At 36.4% G+C, this 16,252-nt stretch overlaps 1 protein-coding gene across 1 annotated transcript in view; it reads left to right on the forward strand.

The window, feature by feature from the left end:
• TAF2 (TAF2 RNA polymerase II, TATA box binding protein (TBP)-associated factor, 150kDa) overlaps positions 1-16,252 on the forward strand; it is a 61,292-nt gene that overhangs the window by 33,656 nt on the left and 11,384 nt on the right. Inside the window, exons 17-23 of the mRNA XM_010085484.1 lie at positions 167-307; positions 1,677-1,787; positions 3,413-3,606; positions 4,192-4,331; positions 10,192-10,261; positions 11,836-11,945; positions 14,216-14,445. Of these exons, the coding sequence (XP_010083786.1) occupies positions 167-307; positions 1,677-1,787; positions 3,413-3,606; positions 4,192-4,331; positions 10,192-10,261; positions 11,836-11,945; positions 14,216-14,445 (996 nt within the window). The remainder of the gene's footprint in view (positions 1-166; positions 308-1,676; positions 1,788-3,412; positions 3,607-4,191; positions 4,332-10,191; positions 10,262-11,835; positions 11,946-14,215; positions 14,446-16,252) is intronic.

Here is a 16,252-nt window from a genome sequence, read left to right on the forward strand (position 1 = left end):
AGCTAATATGAGATAATACATTGATTAAAATATGTATCTGTTTGAAGGACAGTATGTTCTTGGCAATTATCCTTTTTGATTATGAGAAAATGTGTATTTTTCTACAGCCAAACTAAACTTGCACTGGTGATGTTAATGCAATTTCCCTTCCCCCCTGATTATACAGATTGCAAATTCCATGGTAAGTACGTGGACAGGACCACCAGCCATGAAATCCCTCTTTACCCGAATGTTTTGTTGTAAGACTTGTCCAAACATTGTGAAGACCAACAACTTCATGAACTTTCAAAGCTACTTTCTGCAAAAGGTAAAATTTATTTTTTCACTCAACATTTTAAAAGAGATTTCAAAATACAAAAATGTTCCTATGGTTAAAAACTACAGAAACATAGCACAATCCTGCTTTACCCCATTATAAAAATCCAAAATAACTAGTTCTTTCTTACATGGCATCTGTTTGTTCTATCTTAGTCAAAAATCAGTTAAAAAATTTTAGTAATTTTTTTCTGAATAGCTGAAGTTAAATTAGCAGTTTCTTCACAAGAATGGAGTACATATAATAAGTATTTGTAAACATTTGTGAGCTCATTCTTAAGTAGAATTTATTGTACAGTGATAAAGCTACTAATTTGGTCTTTCACGTGAATTCAGCAGCTGTCTTTATTCATGAATGGCACTGATATGACACTGCAAATAAAATCTCATAAATCTTATCTTTAATTGGTGGTCTTTTTAGTTCAAGACACTGCATAATCCTTCTTGCCCTCTCCTTTCTGTTAGTTGTCAACATCGTATATTGCTGCGGCTTATTTTTATGTTAATGTGGATTTTTTTTTTACTGGGGCCTGTAGCTGTTAGTTGTACAGTGAATAACAAAATTAATGACAATTGTTTTCTCTCAAGGTTCACTTTATAATTATTGGATGGTTGAGTTCTTATTTCACAGATTTCATATTCCTAATTATAGAGAAAACCCAGATTTTGTTTTTTTACTCTGTCCGAAACTGCTTCAACCTTGTCCCCACCAGTCTCTTTCTTGGACCTTCTTTTGTATTTTTCTGCTCTTCTTGTCATTGTTCATTCCTTCTCACTGAATCTTACACTTTTGGCCCTTTTAATCCCATGTTCCAAGTTTATAGATCTAGAGTAAGATTCCTAAATCTATGTGAGTGGAGCCTAAAAGAGTTGTTCATCTCATTCTAAAATAAATACCTAATCGGGGTAATACCTACCTGGCTAATAATTGTTTAGGCTTCACTGACTGTGTTGGATCTGTACCTCTCAATGATAGTGGAAGCTTAGACATCATGTTCACATGAAAGCACTCAAATTCTGTGTCTGTCTCAGAATTAGTTCCATCATCATTTTCTATGTTTCATTATTTTTCATTTGCTGTGTTTTTGATGGTGCCTTGACTTGAAAGGCTTTTCTTGGATGTACAGGTTTTTTTAAATGTCTGCACTATGACTAATTTGAAGCAATACTTGCATAGTTTATTTGATCTGAAAATTATATAGCCTATGGTATGACTTTCAGAAGCATTTAAATACAACTTTTCAGAGACTTTTGATATTGTAAAATTGTTAGTTGGTCATTTTCAGGATGTACCTCTTTTCAGGGTGTAATTATCATTTCAGTAATGTAAGAATGATGTTAATATTAATTTTATTGCACAGACTATGCCTGTGGCCATGGCCCTTCTGAGAGATGTTCACAATCTCTGTCCTAAGGAGGTTTTAATGTTTATTTTGGATTTGATCAAGTATAATGATAACAGGAAGAATAAGGTAAAGAATGTGTTTATTTTAATCTCTCAATTTTCATTGAAAAAAGGCTTAGTTAATATACTGCATGATGTTTTATGCCACTAATGTAAATATCTGCCTAGGAGAGTTATGAAAAGGTGATACACTAAACTAAACAGTAAATGTTACAGAATGTTCTGTAGCTGACATTTCTATGGCAACATTTCTTGGATGTTTCAAAGCTCTTTGTGCTTGTTGACTTACTAAGGACCTGCCTGTCTTCATTTGCACACAGACTTTTCTTGCTTTACTCTTTTTCTTTCAGAAGACCCATGTGTTTTGAGAAAATATGCATGAGGCTAACATGTAGCATGCAAAGTTAAGCACTGGTTTGTTGGGGTTTTTTCACCTTGAGAAGAGTATTTGAAAGAGTAAGGAAAATAAAATCATCTTTTTAAATTATATGTAGGACTCTCAGATTTTGAGTTCTGAATGTCAGCTCTACCTCACATAAATAGATTGCCTTAATCTAGTTAAATAACAGCTGAAACCCTGGTTAATATTGTTCCATCACTAAATTGAAGCATCTGAGTTGGAGTGTCATCTAAAGTTCCTTCCCACACAGACCCCCTCTGGAGGATGGTTAGAAGACCTTTAAAATGCTGTGATGATACAAAATTCCATCTCCCTAGCTACAGAGGAAGTCTACAGCTTCTGGGAGCCTAGCATAATCTTCCCAATTAAGTACACAAAGTTAAATGGAATAAATCTGAAACCTCTTGAGCCTCACTTTCTTGTGTGTAGAAGCACATACTGTAACAAGACACTCATTGCAAGATTACTGAAGTAGGAGGATGATGGAGGGTGGAGAGTTAGACCTGTGAAGGCAAGCACCAGTAGTCACACAATGTAGCAGGTTGTGCTAACATCTCCCCACCAGCAATAGAGAGATCCTGCCTCACTTTCCCACATGTCCCTTCTATGCATGTATTTGACATCTTCTGCTGAATCTGACAGATACTGTGTTTGTTTAGATTAAATTAACAAATCTTCAAATCCAGTACTTTTGTCTGCTTTTACTTTTTTTTTTTATACTTTTTGCTGCTTACTAAATTAACATGACCCACAAATGCAACAGCCAGCACAATGGAAGAGGTGAAACTGTGAGCCCAGGTAAAAGGAGCAAATGAAGAAGCAACATTTTCCTCACTAAGCAGCAGTGAGGCCATTAGTTCACCTCAGAAGCTTGTGAAGTTGCTGTCTACTGTCTGATAGTGTGATTTTCTGAGGTAACAAGCACCTTGGTAACCTTAGTACTGAATATAGAAACAGACAGGTAGTTTTAGGTGCTCACATTTGGAAATAATCGCTTTCATTTTCCATATTTGGAAATTTTTCAATGCCTGATTTTTGCATTTTTATAAAACAGTGTATTACTATTAATATGCTCTTATTACAGAGTGAAGATTAATGGTAGTATGTCTGCTTGCTCAATCACTCTCAGATCTGTTTTCAGAACAAATTTATTCCTGTTTTGCTGTCTCATGCAGTTTCTTACATGGGTTTTGTTCTAAGATCTTGTTCTGTAACAGTGCTTCAACATTTCTTAGCTTTTAAAGAATATATATTGTTATATTTGCTTATTTTTAAATGCTGTTTTTATCTAGTTTTCAGACAACTACTATCGTGCTGAGCTGATTGATGCCCTCGCCAACTCTGTAACTCCTGCAGTCAGTGTGAACAATGAAGTTCGAACACTGGATAACTTAAATCCTGATGTTCGACTTATTCTTGAGGAAATTACCCGTTTCCTAAATATGGAGAAGCTTCTTCCCAGTTACAGGCATACCATTACAGTCAGGTGTGGTTCAGTAATTGTTATACCCATGAAGAGAGCAGACACATTAACGCTAATTTTTTGGGTTTTTTCTGCCTTTCTATAGTTAGTATTTGCGATTTTAGCTTGCGTGTCTTAATCTTAACTGTCAAATTCCTTCCAGTTTCCAAAAGCTGATAGTGTAAGTTTGTCTTGCTTTATTTTTCAACATTAATTTCTTTCAATGTAGACTTTCAATAGCAGGCGTAAGTTGATCATGCTTGTACCACTTTATGAAGGGCATTTATGAAAGTTTTACAAAAGGTGGCCTTGTAACAATATCTATAGAGTACACAACATAGCCCGAGCTGTGTTTTCTCTGTAGGTTAGTACAGTTCTAGTGAAACCAAGCGGTAACTTTGACACAGTGGGGAATTTTGTTTGTGTTTCTGCCTAATTCAATTAATGAGAGCTATGTTTTATGTTACTGTGAACGTAATTGTAATGTGTTAATTTTAATAATATAATTCTAGGAAAATTGCAATATTTGATGTAGAAGAAAGTAATTTTATTCTTCTTGGCTGGCATTCCAGAAACCTAATGTAAATTTCATGTTTCTACCACATCTAGCTGTTTGAAAGCCATTCGAGTGCTTCAGAAGAATGGTCATGTCCCAAGTGACCCTGCTCTCTTCAAGTCATATGCAGAATATGGGCACTTCGTAGATGTCCGAATAGCAGCATTGGAGGCTGTTGTTGATTACACAAAAGGTACTTTTAAAAAATATTTTGACATTTTGTAACACTTGCGATATAGTAGAAAAGTGTAATACTTACTTCATTAATATTAGGTTGAAGTACTGTCCAGCAGAAGAGCTTGTGTGATGACAGATGTATTGATAAGAAGCTGAGATTCCTATTAATGCTTTGTCCTAGAGAATGCAAGTTTTATGAAGATGTGGTGAGCATTGTTTCTCAGTGTCTTGCAAATTGGATCAGATGCCTAAGTTTTGAAATAATGAGTAGACAGCAGAATGAGTAGTGGTAAGGGGTTTTGGTAGTTTCTTTTAACACTTCATTTTCAATGATTTTGGTTCAGTTGAGTTCAGCCATAATTGCTACTCAAAAGTTCTTGATTTTGCTCTACCTTCTTGCTAATCTCTCTATTTTCCTTTTTGCATGCATCTTTATGGCTATAAATTTTGGAAACTTAGATTATTTTAATGGTTATTGGTTGATTCTGCTTTGCCATTCCTTATACATAGCTTATGTTTCTGAGATGTTTCTGTTCTTTTAATATTGTCGTTACTTTAGTTGTCTGTTGCAGGTCCTTTCTTAAATACCGTTTGAAGTTGAAATTCAATCCCGAGAGATTTTCAGTTAGAAATTATATCTTTAATGATTTGCATTTTATAAAATTAATTTAGTACTACATTGGCCTGTTCATTTATTTGGGTTAGCTTTTCTCTGTTCAGCAGATTGTGACAGTTCTTGTGTTTGAAAGGTTATCCCTATCAACGTGGCCAAATCCTTCAGTTCTTCCTCTGTGAGCAGACTGATGATTCTAGACTTCTAATTATTTTGCCTCAAATTTCATGTTTTCAATTTCAGGGTAGTGGAGAGTTTCCTTTGTTTTTTTGCATGAGTAATTGTTTTCTCTTTTTAAGGGCTTTTTACTTTGATCTTACTGCTGTCATTCTGTCCAAAGACTTCTCAAACTAGATAGGCAATGGGAGGTTTTAAGGTAATTGGAGTCTGAGTGAATGCATCTGGCGGAATTCAGACGTACACTTACAGACTGGAACCAGACTGTCATATAGAAGAACTAGTAACTTCAAGGGAGGCTGTGCACTGAGAGTCACTCTCAGGTTCAGTCCTCAGTCTTGTAATTCAGCAGGCATTCTGGATCCATAACTGACTGCACATGTACCATTTGGTGACCCTGTGAGTGACACCCAGATAGAATTCAGAACTCTGCTGGTGCTGGTGCTCTCTTTTAAGCTGCTCGCTTTGTTCCTCCCCTTGTAGAATATTAGTGGAAAGATTTGCTGGAGAATGGAAAGCTTACTCATCAGCCTGCTTCCTTTAGAATAATCTCCTCACTAATTCATCCCACCCTGTGGAAAGACAAACTGATAGAAATATTGTTTTCGTATTAAATTCTTGACCTTTTATGGATGGTGTTTATACTTACTAACTGACTTGGATAAGGAAGTGTTTGTACTGCAAAGTCATTCTATGATTCTATGAAAGTAATGTAGTAGATCTTTAAAACAGCTGATCAAATGGGTTGCTGTATAAGCAAGATTGGATAAATTGCTCAAAATACTCTACAGGAAGGCAAAACTTGAATGGTAAACAGTAGTAGAAAGATTACCTGAAGAAATTAGTGGTTGATCTGAATGTAATTTGTGACTGAGCTCAGTGTGAGGTGGAAGTGATGGATTAGAGTATTGTTGCACCTAATTGCCTTGCCCCTTGCCAGCTGCTTTTTCTCTGATGCAGAGGTGGCAAATGCAAATATCTAGCCATAAAATAAAGTTACCACAATTCACAACACAGCCTAGTATCTAACTGGTCATGAGTATCATTTTTCAAATACAGCCTTCCAACACTGAACATGAGCTTCTGCTCCTGTTGTAAGACTGGTCAGTTTTTGGTGGAGGGGTAAATGTGGAAGCTCAGTGTGCTTACTGACTTCTTCAGCTACCCAGATAGAAGTTAGCAGCGCTTGTCTCACAGAGCCCTAAACTTGACTTTGGAAGGAGAAATGACTGGCCATCTTTTGCCAAGAGGTCTGATTCTCATTGTTCCTGGTTACCTGGTTTCCAGTTCATACTGGATATAAACCAGCAGCTATCAGATGCCTGTTGCTTGTGCCAAAGCTGGCTTTTTAACTGTTCTTGTAAAGGAAGCTGACAGATTTTGTAATTTCCATAAAAAGAAAAGTCTGTATTTTCTGGGGCAATGTGGAACTCCCATGTTTTTCTATCAACTCTCAGGGTAGGAATAGCACTGCCTTTTTTAAAGTTACTTTAAAAGAAATAATTTCTCCTTGGAACTGAAGAAGCTGTTTTCTTTGCTGTTAATAGTAAGGCTTTTTTTTTGGAGACATGGTAACTCTGTAAAATGCTTGAGGCAGCGTATAAGGACTTGGACAGTTGTTCTAAACTGGCTTGAAGTGAACAGGGTTTATTAACTTTTTAAAGTTAGCTTCTGATAGTTACGTGACTGTTAGTCATTATATGTGTACAACAAAGCAGTTGCGTATTTATAAGAGGTAACAACAAACCATTCTAAATAAATATCCATGATTAGATAATCTCATGAATGTTAAAGTTTAGGGTTTCAGAGATGCTCTGCTGTAATTGAGAACTGTTACACCGTCTCTTGTAATTTGAAAAAAATCTCAAGGGGATTTTTACTTCAGAAAACATTCATTTTTTTTTCAAGTCTACCAGAAGTATGAAAATCTACATATCTTTCTTTTCCCACAACCTTCTCCTAGACAAACTGGAAAGATACAGACGGGATGGGTGGTCTGTGAGATGGGTAAGAAATTGGGTCATGGGGCACACTCAGAGGATGGCAATCAATGGTTTTTCACTCAGGCTGACAAGCCTGTCGCAAGTGGCGTCCCCCAGGGAACATCTTCATAAATGATCTGGACAACAGCATTGAAAGCAGCCTCACCAGGTTTGCTGATGACACTAAGCTGGGTGGTGAGGTGGAAACGTCAGAAGGGAGAGCCTTCTTACAGAGAGACCTGGACAGAGTGGAAAAGTGGGCCAGCAAAAACTGTATGAGGCTTAACAAAGACAAGTTGAAGGTCCTGCACCTGGGACGACATAACGGAAGAGGACCTGTGTGGTTGGGGAGCAGCATCGCTGAAAGGGACCTGGGGGTCCTGGTGGACAACTGGCTGACCATGAGTCAGCAGTGAACCACTGCAGCTGCGAAGGCAAATCAGATCCTGGGCTGCATCGGCAGGGACATTACTGTCAGCGATAGAGATGTGATCATCCCACTCTGCTGAGCACTTGTCAGGCTGCACCTGGAGTTCTCTGTCCAGTTCTGGTCCTCACAATTCAATAAAGGCATGATCAGACTGGAGACGGTCCAAACAAGGGCCATGAAGATGATGAGAGGGCTGGAGAACGTGCCCTGTGAAGAAAGACTGAAGGAGTTAGGTCTTTTCTGCCTGGCGAAGAGAAGGCTCACGGGGACCTCATCACAGTACTCCAGTACTTAGAGTGGCTATAAAGAGGATGGAGGCTCTCTCTTCACACAGAGACACATGGAGAGGATAAGGGGCAACAGGTACAAGTTGCACCAGGAGAGGTTTCATCTTGATATAAGAAAGAAATTTATTACAGTGAGAACAATCAATCAGTGGGACAACCTCCCCAGGGATGTGGTGGAGTCCCCATCTCTGGAGATTTTCAAGATGCGATTGGACAGGGTGATAGATAATCTCATCTAGGCCCCCTTTGCCATGGAAGGTTGGACCAGATGATGTTTTGAGGTCCCTCCCAGACTGGGATGTTGTGTGATTCTGTGATTCTTCTGGCTAATAAGATTTGTTCTGCCCAAAGTCAGGTTTAATTTGTCATAGATTCCCAAAATGTTTCATAGTTACTGTATAAATTTGTAGAGTAGGTTAAAATGTGTTAGTAGCAAAGCTTTGGAAGTCTAGCAGGCCTAGTTTACACTATAAGGCAAAAAGCAGGGAATACTTAATTTATTTCAAACACAAATAAGTTTGACGAGCAAAAAATACCTTTTTTTTTTTTTTTTAAACTACAAAAGTATGGTGTTTCTTGGTTCTGTTATCCAGTACTATCAGCGTAAAGGATTCATCTCCTCTACTTCTCATTTTTTAATCAAAAACCATTTAAAAATCCATTTTGTTTAGCGGTTGAAATAATTGCAGCTTGCTTATGATTGTGACTTAGTGTGTTTGCCATGTTGTGAGGCTTTGCTACATAGTTATACAATATTATTTTTCTTCCATGCAAGACAACTTTTGTATGCCCTGTTTTAGCTGCCTTCTATCCCAAGCAAGGTAATTGCCAGGAAAAGCAGCTGTGCATGGAGTTGAGCACAGGCAGTCACTAATCCCTTTACACTATGCCCTAGGCATAGCTTTTCAAAGATTTCTCTGACTTTTAAGGCAAATCTGAGATTGCAGTTCCGGTCTGTGTGGATACATATTTGCTCTGGCATCATGCAGAACTGTGTAGCCATGCACTAAATGGTCCAGAATGTGAGCTAACTCATTCTGCCTCTAAACAGGGTTTATAAGCCCAGTTCAGTGCCTCACCAGTATAACCAGTTCTGTTCTGGTTGTGTTGTAGGAAGAGCAGAGCTGACTTGCAAATGGCTTGCAAAAGGCTATTCAGCCATCTTCTAAGCAATACTATAATGTAGTTTTTAATTGCTTGGTGCCTCCTCCCAACCCAGGAAGAGACATATGTTCTAGTTGTCCAAAGTATTTAAAGAATTTCTAATAGAACTGAAGCGCTGATTCTCACAATATAATTTAAATTGCCTCTTACTTTAAAAGCAAGTTACTCTAGTGAATTAGCAAGGGAATAATAGGTATTAGAATTGATTGGACTAGAAAAATTGTATTTTAAAATTATTGACTGAAAGCTGACTACAGATCAGGAAGGAAATTTGAACTGAGGTGTTAAGAATCGAAAATACAGTAGGCTTGGGGAAGAAAGAAATACATTGCTAGGACCACAAAGCGACATGCAACAGAAATGTTTTTGGAGCTGTCTATAGAGGAATGATTAATATACCCCAGATCCTGAAGTAAAGCAAAGCCTAAGCACGCTCTTCATTGTTTTGAGGAAATGAGTGGAGAAAACTGCTGTAAAATCTTACAATTTTGTACCTGAGAAAAAGATTACATAATAATTCTTTCATTTTTTGTGTAATCGATCAGGATGATATCCTGTGTTGTTTCCTATTTTGCAATGTTACTCTGACAATCAAAGGAATTTTGTAATGTAATGTAAATTTTAAACTAAACTCTAGTTGTTTCCAATGTCAGGCAGCAATTTTCTAGAAGCATGTGCCAATACATTTTAATTGCAAAGTATACTGATGTAAAAAACTAAGGAGGGCTACTGAGAGGAGTATGCTTGCAGTTTTGTATAAGCCCTGTAGTCTTCCTCTTTCTATCCTATTTACAGATAATAATCTTTCACAGATTCCTGTGGATGAGAATTGTACGTTCTCTATTCCCTACAGAAAATACTATACTTCTGATTGTTGAAAGGATATTGGAATACATTCATTTTAGGAAGCACACAATATCAAGACGATCGTTTACTCTTTGATCTTCCCAGTCAACACTCACGAGTGACAGAGAGTTACCTGCTAGTAGTCAAGTTGGTGGTTATTGAACAATTGAGGCATGAAGGAGTTTTGTACGTGTTTCTGTTTGAGTGTAAAGTAAACCACCTTTTACTTTGAGTTTTCACTATAATTAATGAAATTCCTCTTTCCTTGCAGCGATTCAAGCTCTTTGTGTGCTAATTCAGGAACTTGTGATTGTCTTGATCAAAGTCCTTCCAGTTTATGCATATTTATAGGCATTTAATTTTATTTTTCTTCACAGTTGATAGGAGCTATGAAGAACTACAGTGGCTGCTTACTATGGTTCAGAATGATCCTGTACCCTACATAAGGTTAGTGAGTAAATAAAAAGACAGTATTTTTGCTAATGCTGGAACTGCTAGGTGAATTTTTGGCATGGAATTGCTAGAATAGATCAAATGCTTACCTGATTAATATTTCTTCACAAAACTGTTTTTCCTTCTTGTTATTTTATATGAATTGAAATGTGCTTTGCTGTTTCAGTAGTTCACATCTCAAAAATTAATATACTCTGTCCTTATTCTCCATTACATCATTTCTGTCTTTAATATTCTACCCTGTGTTGGAAGTCTGAAGTTAGAAGTTGCTTCCTGATCTTAAATAAAATATATAAATCCGATGTTGCATGTGTCAAAAAGACTTGGTGATATTTAGAAAAGACAAGGGTTGAGACATAGTACACACAATGTTTTGCCATGAAGGAGTGTAAAGCAATTGTTAGACTGTAGATGGGGTGAAAGGATAACATGTGAAAATATGGTGTATTTTCTAGTATGGCTTGTTTCAACTTTGTTTTCAGCAATGAGGCGTTGGATATTTTAGCACATTCATTATAAACCTTTGAACACCGAGATTCATAACCATTGTTTTTCCCCAACACTTTCTTCTTATGGCCATCATTAAAAGACGGAGTTTCGAAGATTAATAATGTTACTTTTACTCTCTATAGGTGATTTCTTACAAAGATCAATGTTGCAAGGTTGTTCTCCATTTTATTTCTGTCATTCTTGTTAATTAAAGTAGATGCAGTTAGACTCTAGTACTAGAGGAGGTTTAGCTTTGGTCTAGCAGGGAGATTTAACTTTATTTGTACCTTTTTAAAGAGGAGTTTAAATTTTGAATTGAGTGCTATATGTAAGCCTCCTCTAATAGAAAAGAAAAAAAGAATTATATGTAAGAGTTTTTTTGTACCAAATGTGTGAGACTTTAAGGCGAAAGCTGACTATACAGGGAAAATAGTTAAAATAATAAGTAGTGGAACAAATAATTACTGTCATTCATAAAATGTTTTCAATGTTTCATATTTAAAGAAAGTGGGGAAAAATTTATCTGCTTTCAGCTCAGTGTGTAAATATTGTAAGCAAACATGGTAAGTGCACAATTTTTATACACCAGTGTAACTTAAAAGGTGATAGTTTCATTTCCAGAAGAATGTGCGAGTCACTGGTTTTGGTCCTGCCATTTTGTATCAGACATAAATATTTCAAGTTATTTAAAATTTCTTTTATATTAGTATGTAAGGAGTTTATTTGCCAGTGTTGCTCCTTCTTTGTAATTATCAAACTAATGTATAAAAAAGATTGTTATAAACAGCAGAGCATAATGTAGCCTACAATTTTGTACCTAACTGTTAAAAAATGTCTAATAACATCCTGCTGCTTTGCACCTTACTTTTTATCTTTAAGTTATATTGCTGATGGTAAATCTGTGTCTGTGCATACTGTGGACAGAAAAAAGAGCTAAAAGCATAAAAACATTTGTTAAGTTTTTGGAAGAAATCCTGTATTTGAATTAGTTTGTAAGACTATTGCAAACTGAACAGACTTTATATTCTTAATGTATTCATTTGCATTTAATAAATATTTTTTTTCTGTTTCTTTTTCAGGCATAAGATTCTGGATATGCTAACTAAGAATCCACCTTTTACCAAGAACATGGAGTCCCCTTTATGTAATGAAGCTTTGGTAGATCAGCTTTGGAAACTGATGAATTCAGGTTGGTTGGTGGTTCGTTGGGTTTTTTTGGTTTTTTGTTATTGTAAGTTTTTTTAAAATAAATGTTAAAGACTTGCTTCACAATATGGCAAGAGGCTCTTTTAGTTTTGATAGTTAGAAATTAAAAATTCAGTCTCAGAAGTTCCATATCGCATACATACCTCTAGAACTTTCTCAGTGACCCAGGGTACCAAACCTCCTTTTTTTCGTTATTTTGTCTACTACTGTAGTGTGCTTTGATATACTTCAGCATGGGATGATTCTTTGACCCAGATGTTCAAAGCAAATGATTCCTCCAATGATGGTGTCTGTGTTACTTTTTTCTTTATAGTTTGTTTTAGATTAGATAGAATCTTTTGTTCTCTTTTACCAGACTCAGAGAGAATATGAGAGGATAACATTTGTACAGATAATTTAAATGAGATTTTAGAAGTGTATTATAAACCTAAGACTCAATTTGCCTTGTGTGATTAGGAAAGATCCTAATGAGAGAAGGGCTTGCATCTTTACCATTGACCTGTTTTCCATTACTGAAGCAGTTTTATCCAGTCCTGACAAGCTGCCCTTTAACATCTGGCTCGTTACCACATGGATTACATATAAACGTTTATATAGCTTTCTTAGGTCATTGAAGGCTGTCTGTTCTCTATGTATTATTTTTTTTAGTGTTTAAAAGTTTACAGCTACACTTCAGAGGTTGAAGTGGGGTGACTACCAGTAGTTCAGTTTCTTAGGATTTGCCAAGTGTCAGGCACAGAAAATAAACAATTTTGATGTTCCCATCAGAGAGTTTGTTTTTCTTTTTTCTTGAGAGAAGAGTGTGTGCAGTGTTACTCACAACCGTTACCTCTTCTTACAAGTAACAAATAGGTTATATATTCTTACTATGATTTTTGGGGGCTTTAAGTACTTAAATTTCTACTCATCAAGATGACATAATGTTTCAATATCTTTTCTGTAGGGGATAACTGTAACATTCCAGGGTGCCTTGAAAAAATGTTTGTTAATGTGAGACAAGTTAGTAGCCAGCTTTAAAGCGCCATGATTCTAGAATCATGAGTTGCTTTCATTTAACGTACGCACATGCAATAGAAAACAGACTGTCATGGATAGATGTAATCTTTTTTTTTTTTCTTCTGTGTTAATCTGCATTAAATTGAAAATTCTTGCAAGTTCCAAAGATTGCAGAGAAATTCAGCAACCAATTGTATTGGTTTTCTCTGGACAGTATTTTGATCTTAGTAATCACAGAATCACAGAATGTTAGAGATTGGAAGCCAGGATTAATATTCATATTGCTTTCTCTTGTAATTAGATAAGTGTATGTACTACTATTTAGTAGTACATACACTATTTAGCCCCATGAAACTTAGTATTTATAGGGATAGATCTTGTAATTTTATTTTGTGCTAAGTCTTACACAGCCACATTAGCATGGCAGTTGGCACATCTGTGTCTTGTTTACCAGACATAGTCGTATTCCTGAAATGCTGTGGAACAAATGTTCAATAAACTTGCAATCAGTCAAGGGCTGGGCCGAGTTAACACCAGAATCACTGTATTTGCAGCATTGCACCAGAGGTTAGATGACTTTCTGTTGTGATTGGTGCCAAATGTGCTTTGACCATTTCTGTATGAAGATATGAAAGCAGTATACAGTTTACAGTGAAACATAAAATCAATGAAGCATCGTTCTGTGCAGTAAGAATACGTATCTCCAGTATGAATACAAATTATAGTCTTGAGTATCCAGTGAAGTATGTGACATAGTAGTGACATCAAAAAGCATGTTTATACATTGCTGGTTGTGGTTTCCAGAGGGTACAGATCCCAGTCCTGCTTAAGGCTCCTACTACATTTCATGGAATACATAGGCAAGTGTGACCAAGTCCATTGATATGGGAAGCCAGCTTGGTAACAAAATGTTCTATTTAATTGTCCAGCAGTAAAAATTAAAGTGAAACTTTAAAAATAAAAGCGTATGGATGTGATTATTTTCCTTTGATTTTTCATTATGTTATTATAGCACTTAGTTTCCCAGTCTTGTTCTACTAAACATGTCCAGCTTACAACCCAAGCGACTTAAAGCCGTCCTTTTAAACAGGATGTAGCAGGTGAGTTTGAGTGAATGAGAGGCAGGAATATTGAGGGAAGTGTACTTTAAGCACAGAAAATGTCATACTCTGGTCGATTCAAATCACTTAAACTGTCTTATTTGTGGGGGAGGAGCAGACTGTACCTCTGTGTTAACAGTAATCTTTTGGGTTTTAGGAACTTCACATGACTGGAGATTACGATGTGGTGCTGTGGACCTCTATTTCACACTTTTTGGCCTCAGCAGACCTTCTTGTTTACCATTACCAGAGCTTGGACTTGTTCTTAATCTGAAAGAAAAGAAGGCTGTACTTAATCCAACGATTATCCCTGAATCGGTTTCAAATAATCAGGAACCTGTGAATAGTACTAACAATCACGGACAGTTAGTAGGATTTCAGAACACCGTAAGCACAAACCATCTGCATAAGTCCCGTTCAGCTGGCTCTGAGCCCTTGCATTGCTTGCTGATTTAATTTTGTATTGTGTTTGAGCTTCTAATGCTTTACCTAAACTACCTTTATACCTTGTTACTCTCTATTCCGTCCACTTGAAAAGCTGGCATATACCATAACTTCTTTGCCTTTTTTAAATTGTTTTGCATAGAGCATGCAAGCTTTTTGGTTTTTTTTCCTAGTGTCATCATTTCTGTTCTTTATCAAACTTTACTTTTCTATAATGCTTATGAGACATGAAGTGATTCACAGAAATGTTTGATGCTGTGACGAAAACTTTTTTTATTAGTCCAAGAATATTGCTTATAGGCAAGTTATGCAATTTTTCCCAAACAAAACCTTTCATCAGTAAGTTTATTACATCTTAAAATGCATAGATATACCACTTTTAAATCAGCTTTGGTATGTGAAAGTTGGAATTTTAACACATCTTCATTTAACACTTGAATCTGACTACTTAGCACTGTGCTCTGAAGGATTTGTAACAACTTCTGAAAAATCACATACATTAAGTTTGATGTCTTTCTGGCTTTGGAGGCTTCAGTCCTAACACGTAAAGCCATTGTGTAGTTAGAAAATGGATCTGACAAGCTATTCATGTCATATTTTTCTTAAGAATAACTGCCACTGCTGCAAGACTAAGTCTTTTTGCTGGACAAATGTAATGATGAGGGAAAAACTCAACAAATATGGAAATCACGAATAATTTTCTTAACAGTTTCAAAAACTACATTTGACTGAAACTGCTTAAGAGTAAATCCTGAAAGAGAATGTGAACGTGGTTAGCATGTTTGAAACTTTTTCCAGTCTTTTGAATTGAATAGTCTACTGCTACTTTATCAATCCCATAGTTAATTTCTAAATTGTTTTTATTTAAAAGTATACTGCGTGTGCAAATTACCACAGTACCTTGAAGTTCTGTTTCCAGTAGGGGGAGAAAATGATGATGGAGTCAAATATCATTAGAGCTATCCTACGTATTTACAGAACATGTAGTAAGTCCTAATTTGCTGTGCACAGACATCAGAATTAAATAGCAGGAGACATTTTGTTGGCAGATTTTTAGGCTGCATTCAGTGAACATGCACGCTTTTTTAGCAGCCAGACTATCTTAATCAGGAAATTTCTTCTTAACTCTGCTTTTTCCTATACTGTCCTCTCCCCTGTGCTAGCACAGTTGTTGTTGCTGCATAGGGAGCTGGATCAGGGGAGGATCTGGTTGGAAAATACCTTGTTTGTGAACAGATATTTCCTGCTGGATCAGCTTCCTGGTCCGGTTCATCATGTCATTCTACAAATGCTTTTGGTGGCGCAGGACAGAGATGTGTGGAGGAAGGGAAGAGGCTGCTTCTTTTAGCAGCAGTACTAGCTTACACTAGTCTGAAAACAGAGCATTAGTACAAGCCTCAATTCACACTTCATCCCTGGTATCTTCTCCTGTGCCTCGTCTCTGTTCTCCTTTACTTTAAGGTTACCATTTTCACTGTGACTCCCCCAAAATTCAAGGATCTGATTTTCCTTGTAAAAAACCTAAACCAATAATGTAAAACAAAGTCTACCTCTCACATCAACCAAAGTTTATCTGAAAGTGTTTCACAACAGCAGTGTGTAGGGTTAAATAATAGGGATGAAAAAAAGATAAATATGTATTTTAGGGGAAAAAAATAATAGGTGATAGATTCAGCTTTAACTAGATTGTTTAAAGCAGACTGTATATTCTGAGACCATAAACACGTTAAAAACGGTACTGATAGACTCG

Source organism: Pterocles gutturalis, unplaced genomic scaffold, assembly GCF_000699245.1.
Source record: "Pterocles gutturalis isolate BGI_N339 unplaced genomic scaffold, ASM69924v1 scaffold7910, whole genome shotgun sequence".
NCBI classification, from domain to species: Eukaryota; Metazoa; Chordata; class Aves; order Pterocliformes; family Pteroclidae; genus Pterocles; species Pterocles gutturalis.